This window comes from Seriola dumerili, unplaced genomic scaffold (genome assembly GCF_002260705.1).
Source record: "Seriola dumerili isolate Sdu_G_001 unplaced genomic scaffold, Sdu_1.0 BDQW01000319.1, whole genome shotgun sequence".
NCBI lineage: Eukaryota > Metazoa > Chordata > Actinopteri > Carangiformes > Carangidae > Seriola > Seriola dumerili.
The window spans coordinates 934,172-956,445 of NW_019174574.1; the positions used below are offsets into that span (position 1 = coordinate 934,172).

The 22,274-nt window shown below is 43.3% G+C and overlaps 1 protein-coding gene across 1 annotated transcript in view; it reads right to left on the bottom strand.

Moving 5' to 3' along the window:
• The window catches only part of LOC111231822 (cadherin-2-like), a 68,808-nt gene that overhangs the window by 10,153 nt on the left and 36,381 nt on the right, over positions 1–22,274 (bottom strand). The window contains exons 5-14 of the mRNA XM_022759064.1: positions 20,402–20,557; positions 17,617–17,761; positions 17,293–17,465; positions 16,381–16,518; positions 15,655–15,840; positions 14,344–14,597; positions 10,955–11,097; positions 6,046–6,279; positions 4,892–5,125; positions 1,276–1,415 (exon numbers count right to left, since the gene is read on the bottom strand). Coding sequence (XP_022614785.1) covers positions 1,276–1,415; positions 4,892–5,125; positions 6,046–6,279; positions 10,955–11,097; positions 14,344–14,597; positions 15,655–15,840; positions 16,381–16,518; positions 17,293–17,465; positions 17,617–17,761; positions 20,402–20,557 — 1,803 coding nt within the window. The remainder of the gene's footprint in view (positions 1–1,275; positions 1,416–4,891; positions 5,126–6,045; positions 6,280–10,954; positions 11,098–14,343; positions 14,598–15,654; positions 15,841–16,380; positions 16,519–17,292; positions 17,466–17,616; positions 17,762–20,401; positions 20,558–22,274) is intronic.

The window sequence follows — 22,274 nt, forward strand, 5'->3', positions numbered from 1 at the left end:
CAACCTTCCTGTCCAGAACCGACTGGCTTCCTGTCTGATCCTCAACCTGAAGACCCTGAGAAGCCCCCTTTCCTGGGGACTTGTCTGGTCATTTTCTTTAGGTATCTAGGTACCTAGAAGGAAACCTGCTGGGTCTCTGAGACATCAATTTCCCCGGCCTGCCCAACTCCACAAAGACTTAGCTGTAAAGCCTCATAACCAACACCCAGCTGGACCCTGAGTTGGCTGATGTTCTGTCTGTCCCTGCACCGGGGGTCCCAGCCAAAATTTATCTGTTTCTGAGTCTAGTCCTGGCTGTCAGGCCATCCGCCTGAGGGCTCCTGCTCTCTGGTTTCTCCAGCCCTGAGGTTGTTTGCCTCTGACCTCCAGCTCCATTCTTCAGCTCCCTTTCCACCTCTAAACATATTCAACTCTAAGTGGATGTACTGAGTGGAAGTAAAGGAAACATATGCTTCATTATCATTTCAAGGCCACATTCAACTGATAACTTTACTTTGATGTTGTGTTGATTATACTGGTGTGCTGTATCATAACAGAAGCATAAATTAATTAATAGAAATGTCTAACTACCAAACTATAGAAGCTGAGCAGGAGACGGTCAAAGCCTTTGTTAGTGTTGGGCTGTGGCTATTTCCTGGAGCAGCACAGATCAGTACAGATCTGGCTGCAACACAAGATTGTATTTATGTGCTAATGGTGAAACAGTGCCATGTGTCATGGCAGGCGTCTGGTAGGTGTGTGCATGTTGTACATGTACAGTATAACTCCCCTCCTCTCACAGCCAGTGATCTGCTGCTGTATAAATTAAAGCACGCTCTCAGTCTGGCTGTCTGGGTGAACGAGGGTTAAACTTCCTCCCAGCAGAAGTGCGGAGCAGCTTATGTGCTTCAGCAGAGGAGCAGTGTGGAGGGACACAGGAAATTGTTCTCCAACAGAAAGCAATTAATCCTGTTTCGAGGTCCTCTTTTGTGGTACACTTAATCTTTGCTGGAGGACAGATGATTGAAAGCTGCAGAGGAGCAGGGTGTGTGTCTGTCTGCCAACAGTGTGTCTTCTATGGTTTGTTCCTGAGACTGTGTGTGTGTTTGAATGTGACTGTGGGAGTGTGTGTGAGGGCAAGGAGGGGGAGGAATATCCAGTGCTGATGAACACGGGTGTAGAAGGTAAACATAGAGTTAACCTGTAGTCAGCATAGCCTATTAGAAATAACACATTGAAGACATAACACATATAGAGACATACAGACATAGACAGCATGTGTGTGTATGTGTGTACCTGGTCCTCCTCTCCACCTCCCTCCTCGTCGTATTTGAGGATGTTGTCCCGGACGTCGTCCTCTGGGTCGATGAGGAGCTGCTTGGCCTGACGCTCCTTGTCCCTCCTCTTCATCCACATGACGAAGAGCAGCACCAGCACTGCAGGAGAGAAGTCACTCTTTAGCATGAGGGACAGACCAGGTCTCCACTCAACATCATTCAGTCTCCTGGGGGTTTCTGAGCCATCTACTGACTCTGTGAAGGCGGAAACCCGAAAGGCTTCCATCACTGTAAAGAGGGAACACTCCTCTGTTCTTGGAGCAGTGACAGTAGAAAGTGGAGCCATAGAACAGCCAAATGGAACCATCTGCTTCAGCCTGGTTCTTCCTCTGAGGAGCCTGAATGTCCTTGGCAGATATCCTGCATTCAGTCTTTTGATATGTGTGAAAGTTCTGTGTGAAAGTTTGTTGTAAAAGTGACATTTAAAAAGCTCAAAATAAGTACAGCAAGTCCTCTGGGTACCATGGCAACGCACAGCTGATTTCATGACAGTGAAGTCATTACTATTCCTGCAGCCAAAGCTAAACGCAGCCTGACAGTGGTGCTAGAAGGAAGCTCTGCATATAAAGGTCACTGTGGACAGTGATCTGCTCTGAGATCATATAAAAGTTTTTCAGAGGTGAACAGTTACTAAGGAAATCTAATGGTGCTGAGGTAACAGGATCACTGCAGACAATGTGCTCACCATAGACCCCGTCAACATGACTACTGAATAACTACTTAATTTCTGTGTCCTTACTTCTCCTCTCATGAAATATGTTGTGATGTTGTCTGGTAGTGAACACATCTGATTTGTTGGTAGATATTTATCAGTGTAGTAACAGCTGATAGACTGTTTCTAATGCTGGTTCTTCCAAGTTAACTCTAACATGCATCAGTCTGAACGCCACTGGTCCTGGGGTTTCAGAAGAACAACTGCAGGGACCGAGTGATGATTAAAGAGACTGTGAGTTTTCTCTACTGCTGAAGATGTTTTTTTGTCAGGAGCGGCTAGTGGTGACTGTCTCTTACCAAGAGCTTCAGCCATCTTTGTGTTTATAAGACACGATGTTATAGTACATCCTCTGAGCAGCTACCTCTACAGTGAGTCGCTGTTGGTCACTTGGCTAGCTGGTTAGCATGCTAACTTCAGTAGAAGAGTTAACAGTGGTGTTTGTTGCCACCTCTGGAGACAGCTGTTGGTGAGTCAAGAAATGAAGTTTGATGCTGATCTCACAACGTTTCTCCTTGACTGGTAAGTAAACATCTGCTAATGCTAATGTTAGCTATGTAGCAATAGAAAAACTTACAAATAGCTCCTTTAAAGTGACAAGAAAGAAAAAAACCTTATAGGTAAACTAATTTAACTTTTTAACTTGAACTACTGGGTATTTTTTTAATTTGAAATAAGAATAGAAAATCACATGTCTGAACTGCTCCCAGCTCACGTCCACACTGGCACTGCTTTGTTTTATATCTCTACACTCGATTTCTGCAGCTTTAGTACTGTATCTGTGTTCTTCACTCAGATGTTAACTACCAGCCTGGAGACCTGCTTCATTGTCATTAATAAGCCAGTGTGATCTCCTTACATCCCTGGTGATGGTCAGTTCAATACAACAGCAGCTGAAATCCTTTCATGTGGGATTGGAGTGTTTTAAGGAAACACTACTCTTATTTTGACACAACTGGCAGGTTTTAAAACTCTGTGCTCTTCATCATATTAATCTGTGAGGATTTATGAGACAGTGAACTCAGGGAGGGAGAGTAAACCCACACTGCTGCAACCGCATGGGCCAAAGCACATTAGGACGCTGAGTGAAGCTCTGAGTGAGGACGATTTCAACCCTGGAGAGGTGATTTGAGAAACGGCTTATCACCATTAGTCAGGTTCTTCAGTGGAAGCAGCAGGGAGGTTGTCAGCTGGCAGCTCAGAGCGTCTCAGCCACACAACACGTCCAGTTTAACACAACGAGACGCTGCCTGAGCCCAGCTCCACCACAGGGCTCCCTCCATCAGCTGCTCAGGGACTGAAGTCTACATGTGAACTGGTGGGAGAGGCAGCAGCCTCGTAGTTCTGCTGCCTCTCTGCTTTTCCTTTCTCCTCTTTTCTTTCTGTACTCTTCACAAAACAAACCTTCTCTCCAACTTTGCAAAGCTCCTAATGGTGTTGCCATAGCAACGGTCAAAGATTTGAACTGAAAATTCACCAAACATCACTCATTAAAGAAAAATACAGCTTTGCAGCTTGATGTAAGATGTAAGAGGAATCTGTCAAACCCTGCCTCACTCATAATGTTCATTTTAATGTAGTAATGAAATACATTATAAAATGAACTGTGACAGCCAGTCTCCTGCAGCCTGAAGAGCTCTGTGTGTTTAAGGTCCAGCTTTATTCCAACTGTCTGATCAAACATTGTGATTTGATGTAAGAAGCTTCCAGCAGGTGAAACCCTGTATGAGTCAGTTCCAGATCCAGATCACTCTCCCTTACTTTAAAAGTGTGATGCAAAAATTGTGTGCAGCAGCAGGGCTGGGGCGGTAGGTCTTTTGTACAAGTACTTGAACACTCATCCTTTGCTATTCAAAGTCTTGTTCTTTGTAATGTCTGATAGAGTAAATCCGAGTCCACATCATCTCTTACTGAGTGAGAGCTGAGCTCCTCGTCTGTCCACTCACCTGCAGTGTTCAGAAGAGCTGAGCTCTGTCATCAAGTGCTGCTTTTTAACAAGCAGATAATTCATAACAAACTGCAACCAGCTAGGGACAAGAGCTGGGATCTGTGCCTGGGCAGACCTGGACCTGACACGTGGTTGCTGCTCGCTGCTGACTGCAGCGAGCAGCAACCATCAGCAATGATAATGTTTGTTTGGTACAAGACCAGCAAAAATCACATCATCATAATTTTTATACTTTTTCAGTGAAAATAAAATGAAAACATTTGTCTTAAATATCAAGGTATGAAATTTTGTTCACATTGTGCAGCCATAGTCCAGACCAAACAGAGTGTCATCCCTCAAGTGTGGTGTGTAAAGTTGCCTATGATTTCTGTTTTTACCATTGTTGCCACAGTCTGACAGTCAGATTTTATTGTGGTGAGAGCATTTCTATCAAAACTGATCAAGCTGATGGGCTGAGCTGTAGGAAAACAACACAAGTGATAAAAAACAGTTTATCTTTGAAACTGAACTTTAACATACACCTCTCCTACACAGCAGATCACCTACAGTATGAGGTAACATAGATCCAACCTAAGATGTTGTTGTTCTTAAATGGTGCAACTTCCCTGACAAAACTGCTCAAAGCTACTTGACACACAGTGAACCTGGGTCCTTGGGGCCCCTGTGGTCTTGGGCCTCGGGGTAGGTGCCCAGTTTTAGTTGTTGAGTTATTGTCTCAGCACAAAATATTAAACACTGTTTTATTTCTTCACACTTTTATATTTATATTTTATATTATTTATATTCATTTATATATTTATATTTTCTACTGTTGAGAAATGATATTCTGTAGCTGTGTATTTTTCTGCCAAGTGCTACAGCAACATGTGTGTGAGTGTATGTATATGTGTGTGTCTTGATGTGTGGGAGGTTCACCTAACAGTATGATGATACAGATGAGGATGGCGATGATGGCACCGGTGCCCAATCCAGCAGCGATGATTCGCTCCATGTCCACACAGTCTCCATGGTGATCGCACTGGCAGACCTTGACCCTCAGGTAGGAGGTGTTGGACATCGGTAGGTTTCCAGAGTCTGTGATCATGACTGGAACCTCGTAGATGCCACTGGCCAGGGAGCTGATTCGCAGTCGAAGCTGGGCGTACTCCCCTGCAGGACGACAGGATGAAGATGGACGGACAGAGAGATGGAGCAGTTAAAAGATAGAAAGAGAAGCTGCATGCTCTTCCACTCAGGTACACTGGGGTATGTACGGAACTGCTCCAGTCTGCTAACGGTGGTCACTGGAGCAGCTGGGGGCTTTTTGATGGAGAGCAGAGTTCTGCATATTTTCCGCTACACACATATTTTTAAAACCTTACACTAAAGCCAAATCCACAAAAATCTAGTAACTTCCCAAACTACTAAAGTGAAAAGGCAAATTAATTGTCTAAACAGCTCCTGCTACAAAATGCCAGTGGAAACAGACATCATGAGCTGGGTACGAGTTTAAGTGTCGCAGTTGATGCGTGACGGTATAATGGAGCGTGAGACTGGAAGAACTGGAAAACACTGCTGGGTACAAGGAGATCTAGACTACCTTTCTTATCCTGCGGGCACTGTGACCTGACTCCCAACAAGCATCAGGAAATGGATGGATATTTTCAAAACTGTATTAGCATAATTTTTACAGAGCTGACACCACAGACCTGTTTAATACTGTGAACAAGGCTTGTCAATATATTAGACTTGTTTTGCTTTAAGTTTCATGTCAAACGTTTGGAGAGTCAGGTCTCACCTAACTTCAGTCTCCTTGAAGTCACGTCCACTTCAAACCTCATGTGGCTCATTGTTCTGACTTAAATGTGAAATCTCCAGGGTCGAGTGTGTTTAAGATGGTTTACTGGAGCTTCAGTTACAGAACATCAGGAAAGGTTTTTGGACTCTCAGTGAAAGACTAAATTCACCTGTAGCTGGTCGTCACCTCATGATACAGAACGACTATATAAAGAACATGGTTTTTATCTTGGGTGGATTCTCCTCTTAAAGCAGGAACAGGAAGTCATAGAGAGACATGTTCCTACACTGACCGTTGATGCGACTGAGTGTCCAGTTGCGGCGTATATCTGATGGACGGTTGGCCAGCTCAAAGGCGAAGGGTCCAGCATTAGGGTTCAGGTCTGGGTCACTGGCTGTGATGTTGATGGCGTTGGGATCTGGCCTCTCACACATTTCTACCTCAGGGGGGAACACGTGAGGAGCGTTGTCATTAATGTCCAGCAGATACATCTGAAGAGTTCCTGTCCCACTGGCAGGAGGGATACCTGCACACAGAGTGAAAAAAAGTATTTTATTTTATTTATTAATTACTGAACAAACAATGCACACCACATCTGTAGGCCCAGTATGGTACGATCTTTGAGGGAATGATGTTCATGGCAGAAACTGTTTTCCTCATAAACCTGGAGAGGAAAATGAGAGTACAGGTTTAAACCCTGGTAAGAGCTGCTCATTACACCCACAATAAATCTCATAATAAAATCTGTCTGAGGGTTTCACTAGAGAAATTGGTCTGAGGGTGATTAAAACCAAAAAGGCTGATTCCCTTGGGTTCTGGGCTGATCACTGTAATGTTACCGGCGACAAGCAAATCAGATCATTAGACATCATGTGTACAAAGTTTGTATTTTGGCCTGGAAAAGGAAAAGAGGCTGGAGGATGATGATGTCTGTTTATTTAGTGGCAATCTGTCCATAAGATGTGACTGTGTCTGATGACAAACAGACATGTTGGTCTGATGGAAACACCAGAGGAAGGTTCAGACCAACAGGAATCATCCCCCTGGTGGAAAATCTGGCCTGCAGACAGTGACCTCACAATGATGTCACACTAGAGGCCACCAACATCAGTGGAGGATCAGCCTTTTCCTATAAAACCAACGGTGAGTGTCTCCTACTAACAGGTTCTGTGTGTGTATCACAGCCTGATGTCTCTCACTCCTCTGAGCTCCACTGTTTCCAAACACTATTAAAGCACATCAGTGAGTCTCACTGTGTCACATGTTCCTTCATCACCATGAACACACACCACACACACGTTCTGCTGCCCCAAATACTCACTAGAGCACCTAATGTGGATTAATCCGCAGCTGGAAATAGTCCCCAGCAAATGCTCTATTTCCTCCTGTTTGAGTAACAAATAAGTAGTAGTAGTAGTAAAAATGAAACTATGTATTTTCAATGAAGTTTTTTCAGGGAGTACTGAGAGATAAACACACTGTTGGTTTTTTAATGGGATTTTTTGACAGTAAAAAAAAAAAAAAGGATCAATGACTTTATCCTTTCAGTGAATGTCAAGTTTTGTATAGTGACATCTCACAAAGCTCCTTCTAAATGGTAGATGTTTGGATGCATGTTGCTAAGTGCTGCTGCAGAGCATGAGCACTTTATTCCTCACAGGGACGAGTCCACTGCATCAGTTAATTGAGAATGATGTGGGTCCTCTGCTAATCTCCATGGACACAGTGTAAACTCCAGTGAGCTCAGTAACAGTAGGTCGCTGTTGCACATATGGTGACAGCAGAGAAACTGCAGACATGTAAGTATCAGTATCAGTGAGGATGGGCTAACAGTCAGTTAGCAGGAGGCTCAGAGGACAGTGAGGCCTCTGTACAGAGAGAGAATGATGGAGCTGCTGCTGAATGAACATTCCTCTTCTACTATTTTCCACTTTGAACAGAGAATCCTCTTTTCTGTGGCTGTGAGCAGAGCTGTGATCACAGGGGGAGACTCTATGAATCATGCTGAATGAACAGGAAACCATCTCCATTAGAAGTCAGTAGGACTACTGTGTCCTATAAACCCCCTGATCAGGACATTTGATTGCAGGAATACAGAGTTTACAGTACAAGTCTGTACAATCTGTTGTTTACAGTACAGGAAGTCCTCTTTCCATCATGTGGAATAAGAGAATGACTTCACGTCAAACTCATGACATGTTCCTCCACCACCAGACACAAAAGAGCCAAACCTCCTCCTTCCATCAGAGGTCACAGTGTTGCTCTGATGTCCTACTGTTCACTACAACACTGCTGATCAGACTTTTTAAAAAAAAAAAAAACCTCACTCTAGCTTTACCTGGAGAAAACAACAGACCTAAACACACACTGGGTGATAGAGACAATTCTATTAATATTTATGTTATAATTAATATTAATATTATATTAATATTGTTATTGACATGTTTTTCTTTGATAATTTAATTCCATTGAATGATTGTAATTGTGCTTTGGCAACACATTGAAAAAGTCATGCCAATAGATCCTGTTGAATTGAATTGAATTGAAAATAAATTATTCAATTTTTTGCTGTTGACCCTCAGGAACCCCCTCAAGGACCCCAGATCCCACTTCGAGAACCAGTGCTCTATAGAACTGGATTAAAGAAATCAGATTTGTTTGGATTATATCTAACTCCACCCACAATCACAGAAGTTTGTTCCTTATTTCAGTCAAAACTCACACTGGTGTCATTTTCAAACTTGTACTTGTATTATTTTTATTGTATCATATTGTATATGTATTTGTCTCGTCTCGTCGTCTCCCGCTTATCCGGATCCGAGTCGCGGGGGCAGCAGCCTCAGCAGAGAGGTCCAGACGGCCCTCTCCCCAGCCACTTCCACCAGTTCCTCCGGGAGAATCCCGAGGCGTTCCAAGGCCAGCCGAGAGATATAATCCCTCCAGCGTGTCCTTGGTCGACCCCGGGGTCTCCTCCCGGTGGGACATGCCCGAAACACCACCTTTGTATAATTTGCATTTTTCATTACAAAAGGGAATAAGATGTTCAGAGGTGTTTAGAGTGATGATTAGAAATGCTCTTCAAGCCTCTGAGTGGGCGGGGCCTGGGTATGTCTTTATCTTTTTGATTGACAGCTAAGTCGTTAGAGACACTGTAAAGAAACTGTAGTTCAGCATTTATTTCTAAGTGTTACTGAACAGTAAGAAGACACCATTCCCAATCTAAAATGATTGATGTTGAGATTAACAGGTAGGTAAGTCTAAAGGTAGATGTCCATGTGTTGTTATAATTATGAAGCAGGTCTAGATTCTATATTAATACTGTGAAAGTATCAAAGCACTCAGTCCACAGAGAAATGCACACAGCCTGTATTCAGAAACTGCTCCAGAGAGAAGCCTGAGAGAGGAGATGTAAAACTACACTGAGATGGTCTTTGTTTCTAAAAACCACAAATATATCTTCTTATGGATCAACACTTCAAATATAACATAGGAAAAGAGGAAAATATGGAGCTTTTAAACTGTTCACTGTGCAGCAGCTGACTAGTTAATAAGCCATCAGGCTGCATTCAGAGTCTCATCTCTGTGGTGGATGTTTGGTCACTCATTCAGAGGAGGATGAACAGACAGCAATGTGAGCTGGAATGCTCATGTGGATAGTGATTCTCTCTGAATGTGAGGCTGCTGTCAAACTCTGTCACCATCAGATAATTATAGAGTGCTGACGGTTACTGCATGTAGCCACAGAACCAACAGGGACAGAGGAAGTCTGTAAACTGTAGCTGAAAGAAACAAATTGATTTGGTTTCTGGACCTTTCAGGATCTCTACAGTATCACATCCTTTCTGTGGTGACAGGGAGCTGGGACCACCAAGACCTTCAGCACAGCTCTGTGATGTGATGGTTGTGTTGTTGTGTTGTTGCTGTGGGGCTCTGTGCTGCACTGTTTGATGTCTGTCTGTAACTGTACTGTCATTTTGATGCCAGCTGTCATGTTGGAGGAGGTTGCTCTTGGCTGCAGTCATGGTCGACAGGTTGGAGAGTCTAGTATCGCCGCTAACACTCAGCTAACGTGGAGCCACACAAATAAAAGAGGTTGCTGTCAATATTATAGATGCTGTTACATGGAGCAGTATTGCTAGTTTAAACACCCCCTCCTAAGAAAATCAAGTGTTCAATCTTGTCCTGTCACCTTGTGGGGTTGGGGGGCGGGGGCTTAATAAACCTGAAACCTTGTCAGTACAGAGAGAGAGAGAGTTAGCATTAGCACAACCACTAACACTGTGTCAACCACGGCCAGTTCCAAGCTAACAAACAACATAAACAAATAAAAGATGCTAACTACGCTAACCGTTCCGATACGTCTGCTAGTCTGTAGTTCTGGTCTCAGACTCCTCATCTGAGTCTGGGTCTGACTGAGGCTCAAACATGTGTCTGAGTCTCTCTGATGTTTCCTCCTCTACCCAGCTTGATACTCTCTGCTCTTTCACCTGCCCACCTGGAGCAAGCAGGTGGTGGGCGGGGCACAAGGCCTGATCCAGATTTCTCAATCAAGTAAGAGGAGATGATTTAAATATGATTCATAGCAGAGAATTTTACAGAGTTTAAAACATAACTGGAGGAACTTTAACTACATTTCCCAGAGTTCCAGTAGAGCAGCCATTTTCACAGTCATGTTTCCAGTAATGAGCTATAGTAGATAAATGTTATGATGCTGTGTTTTATTCTCTCGATCTTCTCTAATGAATTGGTTAGAAAACTGGGGTGTAAAAATGTGTTGAATATATTCTATAGCAGTGTGTTAGCTCATAGCCTCACAAGCTTTTGTTCCCAAACACTGCAGAAAACTGCAGACTCTGGACTGAGACACCAACTCCACACTAAACCAGCACGACTGCAGTTATTGAGAGAGCAGTGACCTGTGTGTGTGTGTGTGTGTGTGTGTGTGTGTGTGTGTGTGTGTGTGTGTGTGTGTGTGTGTGTGTGTGTGTTTGTGTGTGTGTGTGTGTGTGTGTGTGTGTGTGTGTGTGTTTGTGTGTGTGTGTGTGTGTGTGTGCGTGTGCGTGTGTGTGTGTGTGTGTGTTTGTGTGTTTTTGTGTGTGTGTGGTGTGTGTGTGTGTGTGTGTGTGTGTGTGTGTGTGTGTGTGTGTGTATGTGTGTGTGGCAGGGGGGCGGGGTCACTGCAGAACACCGGCAGGTCTCACCGTTATCAGAGGCCATGAAGGTGACGTTGTACAGGTTGTTCTTGACGTAGGGAGACTCTCGGTCGAGGATGGCGATGGTCGAAATCCGGCCGTTAACTGGGTCAATCTCCAGCCAGTTGGCAGGGTCATACATCTTGGAGTACCTGGATTGTGAGTGAGAGAGAGAGGCAGCGTGAGAGAGCGGCACAGAGAGGCTTCTTCATCTACTGCCTGGATCCAGGCCAAGCTGCTGGAGGGGGGTGATGTATGGAGGCTGCAGCAGTCTCATTCATTTACTCCTGCTGGAAATGACTCTGCCTCTAACAGACTTCTACATTATATCAGAACATGTGTTTATTAGTGAAAATACTTGATCTTGAATCGTAAACAACAGCTCGAAGCTTGGGGATTTATCTCAACAGGATTTACATCAGTACAAACAGTCACATTTCAGACAACACTGAAGAAACAGGCGACATGAAGCAGCCATGAGCAGGTGATATATTCTGTCTGTTGTTAATTGGTGCGATAAAGAGTAAGTGTACAGGCAGCAGCTACTGCGCAACACAAAGCAACAGAAAAGAAAAATCAGACAGCAAAACACTCTCCCTGGCCCGCTCCACAGCACACAATACACTCTCTTTATCTGTGTCAGCATGTGTGCACTCGCATGTTTTTGTGAACAAAGTGTGCGTCCACTATTGGCTGTTGCTAGGCTACAGAGATTTCAGCACTACATTTAGAAACAAATAGTGGGATGCAAAAGAAAGAAGGCTGGGGACAGAAAGCAGCAGTCCTACAGGCTCTGCTGGTCGTTGAGCTGCTAGCTCAGAGCTGCTGGAGCTGGAGACATAGACTCCACACAAATCATCCAGCTTTTATCTGAGAGCGAGGCTGCAGAGAACAGCATGCAGCAAAGGCAAACATTCACCCCACAGCCCAAATGAAACTATATTATATAATCATCAAATACAGTCAGTGAAGCCTCTGGACCTGGACAGCTCCACATCATCAAGGGGTTTATCAAAGTATCATCAAACACCAAAGTAAATCTACTACACAATGAACACAGACAAAGAAAATCCATCTTTTTACACCTAGACTGGCCCCCAGTCCAGAGGGAGGTGGTGATGCACCTGAATGCACCTGCAGGGATAGTATACTATGATCTGTGATTGTCATTTTTTTTCAGTTTAAAAACATTTATTAAAGATATAAAAGTTTCACACATATAAAATGTAAGAACACAACATGCACATTCCGCAGTGTATGATACAGGCTGTTAGACATCTATATTAAACTTCATGTTCGTCCATCAAGCACAGACAATTATATGATACATATAGAATAGAGATGGGATATGTGAATATCAGTCTTGGCGATCACCTCTACCTCTTGCACTCAAATATGAGCCCCATATCTTCCAGAATACATCTAGACTGTAGATAAACTGCTCATAAGAGGCCATCTTAACCAGCTCGTCTCTCCATTCATTAACACTGACTCACTCTTTTGATTTCCAATACTTTAACACTATTCTGCTACCTGTTATTAAGGCTGGTTTCACCCAGGAACACTGCAAAATACCCAACATGCATCATGCTGGATTCACAATGAGACCTGTCTCTAGTATATTAATAATAGAGTAAACTATGTCTAACCAGAAGTCATGAACCATTTCACATTCATATAGCAGATCAGACAGTGTGCCCCTGTTTCTGTTGCATCTCCAACATCTATCATCCTTCCAAAGCCCAACCTGGACATTTTTGATGGAGTCTAATAATTTCTATTCAGTATTCTAGTATAAGAGATAAGGCGTGTCTCCATGGACACCAGTTCTGCTCATCCTCCCTGGACATGGTTGCTCCTCTCAAAACTCAGGTCCACTGCCAGAATCTACCCATGGATAAATGATGGGATTAGTATCCACAAATAACATGTAGAGAGGCTGAGGACTCGCTGCTCAAACAGCTGCTACCTTCATACAACTGTGAAGAAGACTTAAAGGGGACCAGTTTCTCACAGCTAATCTCTCCTGTTTTCTACCATCCATCAGCCTGTAACCTCTCCTCCACCTCCACCTACTGCTGACGCTGCTTCTGCAGCCGACTGTGACAGACTTCTGACCTTCTCCCTTGAAAAGATTGAACATCTCAGGGCAAATATCAGTCCTCCTCCTCCCTCTGCAGTGGACCTGCCCTGCCCCTTCCTCACAAGCTTTTAAAGAGTTCATTACTCCTCCCGCCATCACACTATCACATGGACAGGAAACAGAGACAACAGACCAGCTGTTAGCTTGTCACAGATATGTACATCCAGATCATGGGTCAGTCCAGAGGATCCACTGAATGGACATAAGGCAAACTCAAAGCCCTGCACACTCATCCATTCACTCACACATTCATGCTATACTTTGTATTAAGGTGTCAGTTAATGGGTAAGGACTTTATAAAAGAGGCTTATTAATATTATTATGTGTTAGTAATATTATATACACGTTAATAAAAGCATCGTACACAAATGTCATTCAAATGATATTCATTATCAGAAACTCGTTAACAGTATATAGACTGATTAAGAACATTAATAAAAGCCTAAAGAGTCTCTTATTTTGTATATGACAGCATTACAAACACATTTGTTCAGTTTAACAAACTTATGTCGTTGTTAAACCTTTACTAAGACTTTTTTGTTGCTTTTTTAAGATTAATTCATACTTTATTATGTATTTATTAACAGTTACTTTGCTTTTTGCAGCTACTGGATATAAAATAAGAACAATGTCTTCTTCAGGTTAATAAATCTTTTATGGGCCAAAGTCTCACCAATGAAAATGAGGCTGTCACCATTGCTGGGTAGTTGCTGGGATACAGCCCCTGTAGATCTGACTAGGTCACCCCGCATACTCAGTGAGTGCCACATGTTGTCAGTTTATTTCTTTCTTCCTTTTTCCTCAGTGGATAGTGCATGATGAACAGAGTGAATGTGGATTATATATGTGAATGTGTTTTAGTTGAGTTGTAAACAGTAATTGAGGATTATATCATGTCATATTGTGGGGATGTTACAGGTGTTGTAGGACAGAATCAGTCTGAATTCATCATGTTCAACCATTATATGAATGTTAAACTGATTTTATTTGATCTGTATATCATGGTAATGATATCATTTTACTTTGTTTGATATTTCATTTATGTATATTATTGCAGACCACTGGTGGCACCACCCACTTCACCATCAGTGAACTCTGACACAGAGGAGCAGACGTGCACTGTATAAATAGATAAAATATTGTAACCGAGTCCAAGGTTATATTAAATTCTTAATAATAAGCTGATTCTCTCACTGACAGTTACCTTAGAATGAATTCCAATAAATCAAAGGCTGGTTTCCAGTGAGGGTCTTACCGGACAGTTTGTCTCATGAAGCGGTCTGGGTCCTGGGCAGTGAAGGTGGTGAGCAGAGACCCGGCAGGCAGACCCTCCTCCAGTTTGATGGACTTGGGGTTGGGGCTGAACTCTGGACTCTCGTTGATGTCCAGGATGCGTACGGAGACGGTTGCCGTGGACTGGCGAAGCAGGTGGATGCCTCGGGCCAGCGGGACCTCATTCTCCGCCTCCACTGTCAGCATGAAGGAGCGGGTCAGCTCAAAGTCTACTGGCTGTACAGAGAGAGCGCGAGGGGGGTGGGGGGTGGCGGGGTGTGGGGGTTAACATGGTCCATGAAATTCAACAAGTCAAGAACAAACTTTCACACTCAGAGATATTTGCTTCCTGTAGATCCTCACAGAACCTGCTTGAAAATTACCTTTGTTCACTGAACTTATTATTAGTCTGATGACAGTGAAAACTGGAGCAGTAGTTATAGTAGCTGAGCTAGACTCTGCTAATGTTTCACATCTGTTTTGACTTTGGGGCTCCGGATTTGGGTCCTTCTTCTCCTGGTCCTGGTCTCCTGGTAGTTAAGGATGGGTACCGAAACCTAGTATCAAACAGGCCCTGGGGCTAAACTTTTAAAGAACAGAGTATCGATAAGCTCCAGCGTTATCGGATCTGCTTTACTTGAGAAATTAAGAAAATAAATAGCTTTCCTGTTTATTATTGCAACTCTCTCTCTCTCTCTCTCTCTCTGTGTGTGCCAGAGCACAGTGCAGCACCGAGACACAGACCCTGCTTCAGAGAGAGCTAAATGTTTTTTAGTGTGGTTCAGACTTTTGCATGTGAGAGCGGAAACATGAGCGATCTCTGGAAGCATCCAGTAAAAGTCTGTTACACACAGACGGAATAGTGTACAGTTTACAGTTTTCGACCAACTAGCTTGTAGTTCATCCGTCGTTGTGTCATGTGTGTTCTGTATGCTGCAGCCTGGAGCCACATACAGTAGCCATAACCAATAGCCATCTGATTACTATGGGCACGTTCTTTGTTCGTTTGTTAAGCAATGCATGAGAAAATAAGCAATGTTAATTCTGTTCTTCGTTTTGTTTTTTTCTTACAAAAGTACCGCTGAAGTTCCTGATCGATTAGTGGTATCAATAAAAGTAGTAGTACCGTTAAATTCTTAACGATACCCATCCCTACCGGTAATGAAAATAATATGGCAGCAAACAACACTGACACAGAGCCTGAGGATCACACTGTTAAATGTAAGTATTGTGTTTCAGCTCAGTTCAACCGCTAAATGTACAACTGTTAAAACCAAGGGTCTTAAAATCCCACCTTGACCACAGTGAGCAGGCCCTCATTGGTGGTGGGGTCAGTGGGGATGGAGAAGCGTCCCGTGGGATCTCCAGCGATGATGCGGTACACAGTGCTCCAGGCCGGAGTATGAGGCTGGTCTTTATCTGTCACTGTCAGGTTAGCTACGATCACATTCACCCTGTTCTCATGGACCTCCCCGAAAAACTGCCAGAGAGAGACAAATAGCCAGGCGGAGAGTGAGAGAGTGAGACAGAGAGCCAGAGAGCCAGAGAAAGTGAGACAGAGAGACAGATGGAGAGACATACAGAAAGACAGACAGACAGAGAGTGAGTGAGCCAGACAGAGAGACAAGTAGAGAGACAAATAGAGTCAGACAGACAGACAGGCAGACAGACAAACAGTCAAAGAGACAGACAGACAGACAGCATCAGTATGTCAGTGTAATGAACTAAGACCAACATGGACAAGATGTCCTCTGTCTCTCAGCAGCTCAGTTCTGCTGTTTCCCAAAATAAAGACCACATTTCCCATAAGCACTGCTCCTCATGTCCAACCTGCTCAGTCAAACTGAGGCATAAACACACTGGATGTTTCACTGGCTCTCTGCTCCTTCACCATCTGCCACTGCCAATAAACGCTCACAGCTTCAGTGCTGTTTCATAGCCATTAGATTCCCCCTTAGAGTGTGTGAGTATGTGTGTGTAGTGTGTGTGTGTGTGTGAGTGTGTGTGTGTGTGGACCTACTGTGTCTGTGGTGAATTCAGGGGGGTTGTCGTTGACATCAGTGATCCTGATCACAGTGGTGGCAGTGTTAGACAGGCCATATGTGGGGTTTCCCTCCATGTCAGTTGCCTGGATGATCAGGGTGTACTGGGTGACTTTCTACAGTCAGACAGAGAACAGAGAGGGTCATCATCATCATCATCATCATCATCACCACCACCATCATCATCATCATCATCATCATCACAGTTCAAACATGGCAGCACAGGTAATAGTTGATGTAAATGTAATTAAACTGTGTGTCTCAGCAGCATCACAGCTGATGACTCAGTGTTAACAACAGTGTTCAGAGAGAAAATGACTGCAGATGTAATGACATAAATGTAATGAGCTTCTTAATTCAAACGGAGAATAGGATCAGTTCAATGACAGAAACACAGTCGAGTTAAACCTCATTTAGTGTGAAAGACTTTTAATATAGTCAACATATTTTAAATGATAATTTAGATTAATTACAGTTCATTTGACAGTCCCCTCTTCTCTTTGTTTTTAAACATGTCCCATGCTGAGGTCACATGATAACAAATCTCCATAATAACTAAGTAAACTCTATTTGCAGTCAAAGACCTTGAGATGTGGTTGAAAGCTCATTGTGTTAAACCAGAGTTATCCTTCAAGGGTCAGTGTGAACAGTGCCGCATGAATGAATACAGAACGACAGAATTATTTAAGATGAAAGAATGTGTTCATGAAGCTTCTGCAACAACCTCTAGAGAAGCAGAGGGCAGAACGATCTACTGAGCCGTCTCCGCAGGAAACCCTGCAGGCTGCACTCACAGGCTGAGGAGCAGCTGTTCCATATGGGGTTAGGGATGAGCCTCACACATGTCCACACAAACACACACACACACACACACACACACACACACACACCTCCCGATCCAGGCCTGCTGCCACAGTGATGATGTCACCAGTTTTGTTGTTGATGGTGAACATGTTGGAGGAGGGGCTCTGGGGATTCTGGGAGAGGATCTTGTACCGCAGCATCCCATTGGCAGTTTTTGGATCATCTTTGTCCACTGCTGTCACTGTCATCACAAAGGATCCTGGGAACACAGCAAGTCGACAGACACGTCAGTGAGGAGGGATTAAATTAGTTTGTCAGACATATGTGTGTGTGTGTGTGTGTGTGTGTGTGTGTGTGTAGTGTGTGGTGTGTGTGTGTGTTTGTGTGTGTGTATGTGTGTGGGAGTGTACCTGGCTTGGATCCCTCAGGTACAGAGCCGTTGAAGGTAGTGTGTGTGAACTCTGGTCTGTTGTCGTTTTGGTCGATGACGTTGATGACAATGTCGATGGGATTCTCCACCTGATTCCCATTCAGGTCCACAGCGTGGGCTCGCAACTGCACACACACACACACACACACACGCACGCACGCACGCACACACACACACACACACACACACACACACACACACACACACACACACACACACACACACACACACACACACACACACACACATGGGTTAAGTGTGCAGCTCCAAATATCAGCTTCATGCTAAAGTGCTGATGTTTAGCAAGGATTGTTTTCTATTAGCTTGCTAACATTTGCTAATTAGCAATGAACACAGGCTGCTGGTGATGTCACAGTTTTGTAGATATTAAACCTAGATCCAGGATCTGAGCTGCTGGAGGGACTGGATGAAAAGTCAGCGTCTTATTGAGGTTACCTCAGCTCAAAGATGAAAACTTAAAATCATCACAACTACTTAATAAACATCACTCTTTACAGAACAAATGATTTCAGTTTTTATGTAACTTGAATAAACATAATGAAACTGAAAATCCAGCAGCAGGCCTCAGAGTATTTATTCAGTATCACATGGTCAGACATGTTGAATAGAGCCACAGGTCTGGACCCTTGATAAGTCATTCTTTTGCAGTAGATGTAGCATCTGTACCGGCTCTCAAAGAGCCAAAGCCTCCTCATGAATAAACATGGAGCCAATCCCAGCTCCCAGCTCTGACAACTACATCCAATCACATGCATATTCATCAGACGGCTTTAATGCAAATCAGGCTGCTGCAACTCCAGATTTCCACTCCCCTGTGTGAGTGGTGTGTGTGCATTCCTGCAGATCAAAAGGTTAGACTGTGCTCTCTCAGGTGGATGTGACTGTATTAGATGTAGTGAGAAAACAGGCAGAGTCTCTTTAAACACTGACTCCTTCATCTCTGTGCGTGAGAGAGGATATATGCAGGAGAGAACGACAGCACAGATGAAAATAAAAACAGCTGCTGACATGGTGGTAGCAGATTCACAGGAGGGAAATCATCTGAGATGTGCTCACTTCCTCAGCACACACTGCGTGAGTGTAACCTGCATTCTACAGTTCAGAGGCATTTGGACAATTACACATTTGTTCTTCAGGCTCTGAGCTTCAGCACATTTTAAAAGTTTAAAATACAATAATAGATACCACATTAAAATGCAGAGTCTGAGTCAGTTAACGTCAACATAGAACAATGTGGGAGACACACGCTCTTTAACAAAGAGCACAAAAGTTAAAAGGAACTGGACACCTGGGGCCAGTTGCTCAAAACACCTTAAGTTTTCTACTTAAGTACAACAATTAAGATTTAATTTCTGTTTAGCTAAAGGAGTTACTTAAGGGTGTTGAACAGAATCTCTTAAGAGGTTTCCTTAGTTAAGGAAAAGTAATTCACTGCAGTAAAAAAAGACGCTACAGTGGTAAAATTCTACTGTTTCCATGGCAACCGCTTGTTTGCTGGCATTAGCTTGTGATACGTGTTGTCACTTCTGGGAAGCTGGTAACATTAGAAGAAGTGAGTAACACAGAATCATTAACTCTGTTCACCCACTCTTCTTAGGATGTTCAGCTTCTTCATTTATCAGAGCTACCTTTAGTAGTTTTCTTACTTTGATCGCTAAGGTTCTTTTGTGTAACGGTTTAACTGACTTTAAGTGATTCCTTAAGTGTAAGGTTGAGATAACAAGAAAACCTTGAATACTTCAGTAAACATTTTAAGGAAACCTTAAGGAGAAGACTTAAGGTTGTTTTATGCATCTCTTTTTATTTTAAGGAAACCTTAACTCAGACCTTAAGGAAAATCTTAACTTAAAGTGTTTTGTGCAACTGGTCCCAGGCTGCTAAATGTTTGCTGTGCAGCTGTGATGAGAGCTCAGTGAGAGGTGTTGGCGCATGTCAATGTGAGGAGTGAAGAGGTGACCGTGCAGGTGGGGAAGATGATGAGGTTCAACAAAAACAAAAATCAACAGTTGTGTATTTTCTACAAAAAACGTGTTTACAGGAAAACTGGAGAATATAAAAGGAGTTGGTTGACTGAGTCCTGAGGATGAAAGAAAAAAAACTTGTATGACTATAAAACAGGTGAAGAAGACTTTCATCATCAGTGATGAAGAGAGGAATCATGACCAGAAGCTTCAAACACACAGAGGCTGCAGCTCACACAAACAGTGTTCAACTTTTCTCTAAATGATATGATGCAGGTGATTTTATATATTTTTCTCCTTCTGTCCTTCTGACAGACAGTGTGCGCGTGCGTCTGTGTGTGTGTGTTGCTCTGAGTGACTTGTTCATTCATTAAGAGGAATGTGATGCTGTAGTTTATTTAGAAACAGCTCCACATCACTTCCACAGTCTCTGGAGAGTACTTCCTGTAAGGCCACTGAGCATGCTCCAGGGCATGCTTCTGTTTGCGCTGCTTCTCTAACTCTGTGCTACAGATCACAACCTTTGAATGTCAGACTTTTTCAGTTTTAATGTCTGGGACAGAGTGTGATTGATATGAAGAGTGTGAATCTATTTCTGATGTGAGATGGTTATTGAGAGGAGGAAACAGGAGAGACGTGCTGGGAGGGAAAGAGTGAGAGCAGCACAGATACTAACTCTACCCTTTGACACCACACTGAGGTTCTCAGGCACAGTGTTTTAGGTTTGAGCTGCTGATGTTAAACATGAAGCTGAGCTCTGCTGTCACATGTAGACTGTCTTACATGAAAGTTGGAGATGTGTTCTCTGTCCAGAGGCTTGGTGACGGACAGCTGGCCTGAGATGGGGTTGATGATGAAGATGCCGGTGGGAGGCTGGTCAGCCCCAGGGCCTGTCACACTGTAGCGCAGCATCCGGTTCTTGTCTCGGTCTGAGCGGATCTGAAGCAGAGAGAGAGAGGGGAAGAGTTCACAGTTCATGCACTACACACAGGACAGAGCTGGGTCCTATGTCAGAGGAGAACACCAACTTCATGTTCTCACTGTGTCATCTCCTGCAGCTTCGGTCAGTTACTCCTGGTTTAAAGGTAAAGACAGAATCAAACACAAGAGCAGCTGAACTGTGTTAGTCTGACCTGGATATGTCTGTGTCACCTCAGGCGGGAACAGGAAACACTCAGCAAACGCTGCACAGTGATATCCTCACAGTGGTATCCTGCACAGTGATATCCTGTACAGTGATATCCTGACAGTGGTATCCTGACAGTGGTATCCTGACAGTTTTATCCTGACAGTAATATCCTGACAATGATATCCTGACAGTGATAACCTGCACAGTCATATCATGACAGTGCTATCCTGCACAGTGGTATCCTGACAGTGATATCATGACAGTGCTATCCTGCACAACAATATCCTGACAGTGATATCCTGCACAGTGATATCCTGACAGTGGTATCTTGACAGTGGTATCCAGACTAGGGTTGTCACCAGAACCGATACTTCGGTACCAGGTTGACGCCATGTGGCAAAAAACATACCCAGTACATAGTATTGTTTATTTTAAATTCTTGAATGCTACATGCCACTTTGTTTTTTGTTTTTTTTATTGATATTTTTCAATAAAGGAGTGAAAGAGAAAGTACATGGAATTTATTGTGTGTGTTTCTTTTTGTTTTTTTTGTTTTTTTTTACCATGGTATCAAAATAGATATTTAGAATCGTGGAATTTCATTTTTTGGTATTAATTGGTATCGACTACTAAAGTTCTGGTATCGTGACATCCCTGATCCTGACAGTGATATCCTGCACCGTGGTATCCTGCACAGTGATATCCTGACAGTGATATCAGGTCTAGGTTCTATATTAATACTGTGAAAGTATCAAAGCGCAGAGAAATGCACACAGCCTGTATTCAGAAATTGATCCTTAAAACCAGCCGTCAGGACTTCTGGAACTTTGTGATGTCACAACAAAGCAGCCACTGCTCTCAGCCATGCCCCAAGCCAACCTGGATCCCGTTTCTCTGAGTGTTAACCTGAAGTCTGCTATATTTTTATTGGATCATTCAGTCAGCCAATCAGAAGAGAGGCTCAGAGTCTCTCTTCTGATTGGCTGACTGTTGTTACTAGAGCTCCATTGAAAAATGATGTAAGATGTAGAAAGATGTAAAACTACATTGAGATGGTTTTTGGTTCTTAAATCCACAAATATATCTTATGGATCAACACTTCAAATAAAACACAGGAGAAGAGAAAATATGGAGTTTAGTATTACAACGCAGACCTGCTTTATAATCAAAAAACGGATATCTACCTTTTTACTATATGGACCTTTAATGTGCATAGTATCTGATTACTGTAAGGTTAACAAGCAGTTAACACCATCTACTGCTCCATCCATCCATCTCTCTCTCTGTCTGGTTGTAGTTCAGTCTGTACCTCACATCTTCTTTGTCTAATACTTCATGTCCTTTTATAATACCTTTAAGTAATATCTTCAGTGATTCTAACAGTTCTTCTCAGGTGGAGTTAGCCAAAGTAAATATTTTGTAATGAAGATCATTTATTTCCTGAGATTGGTGATGTCATTGAAGCCCCACCTCTGTGTGGAGGGAGGAACCAGAGTCAGTCAAGGAGCTGAAAACCTGCAGCACACA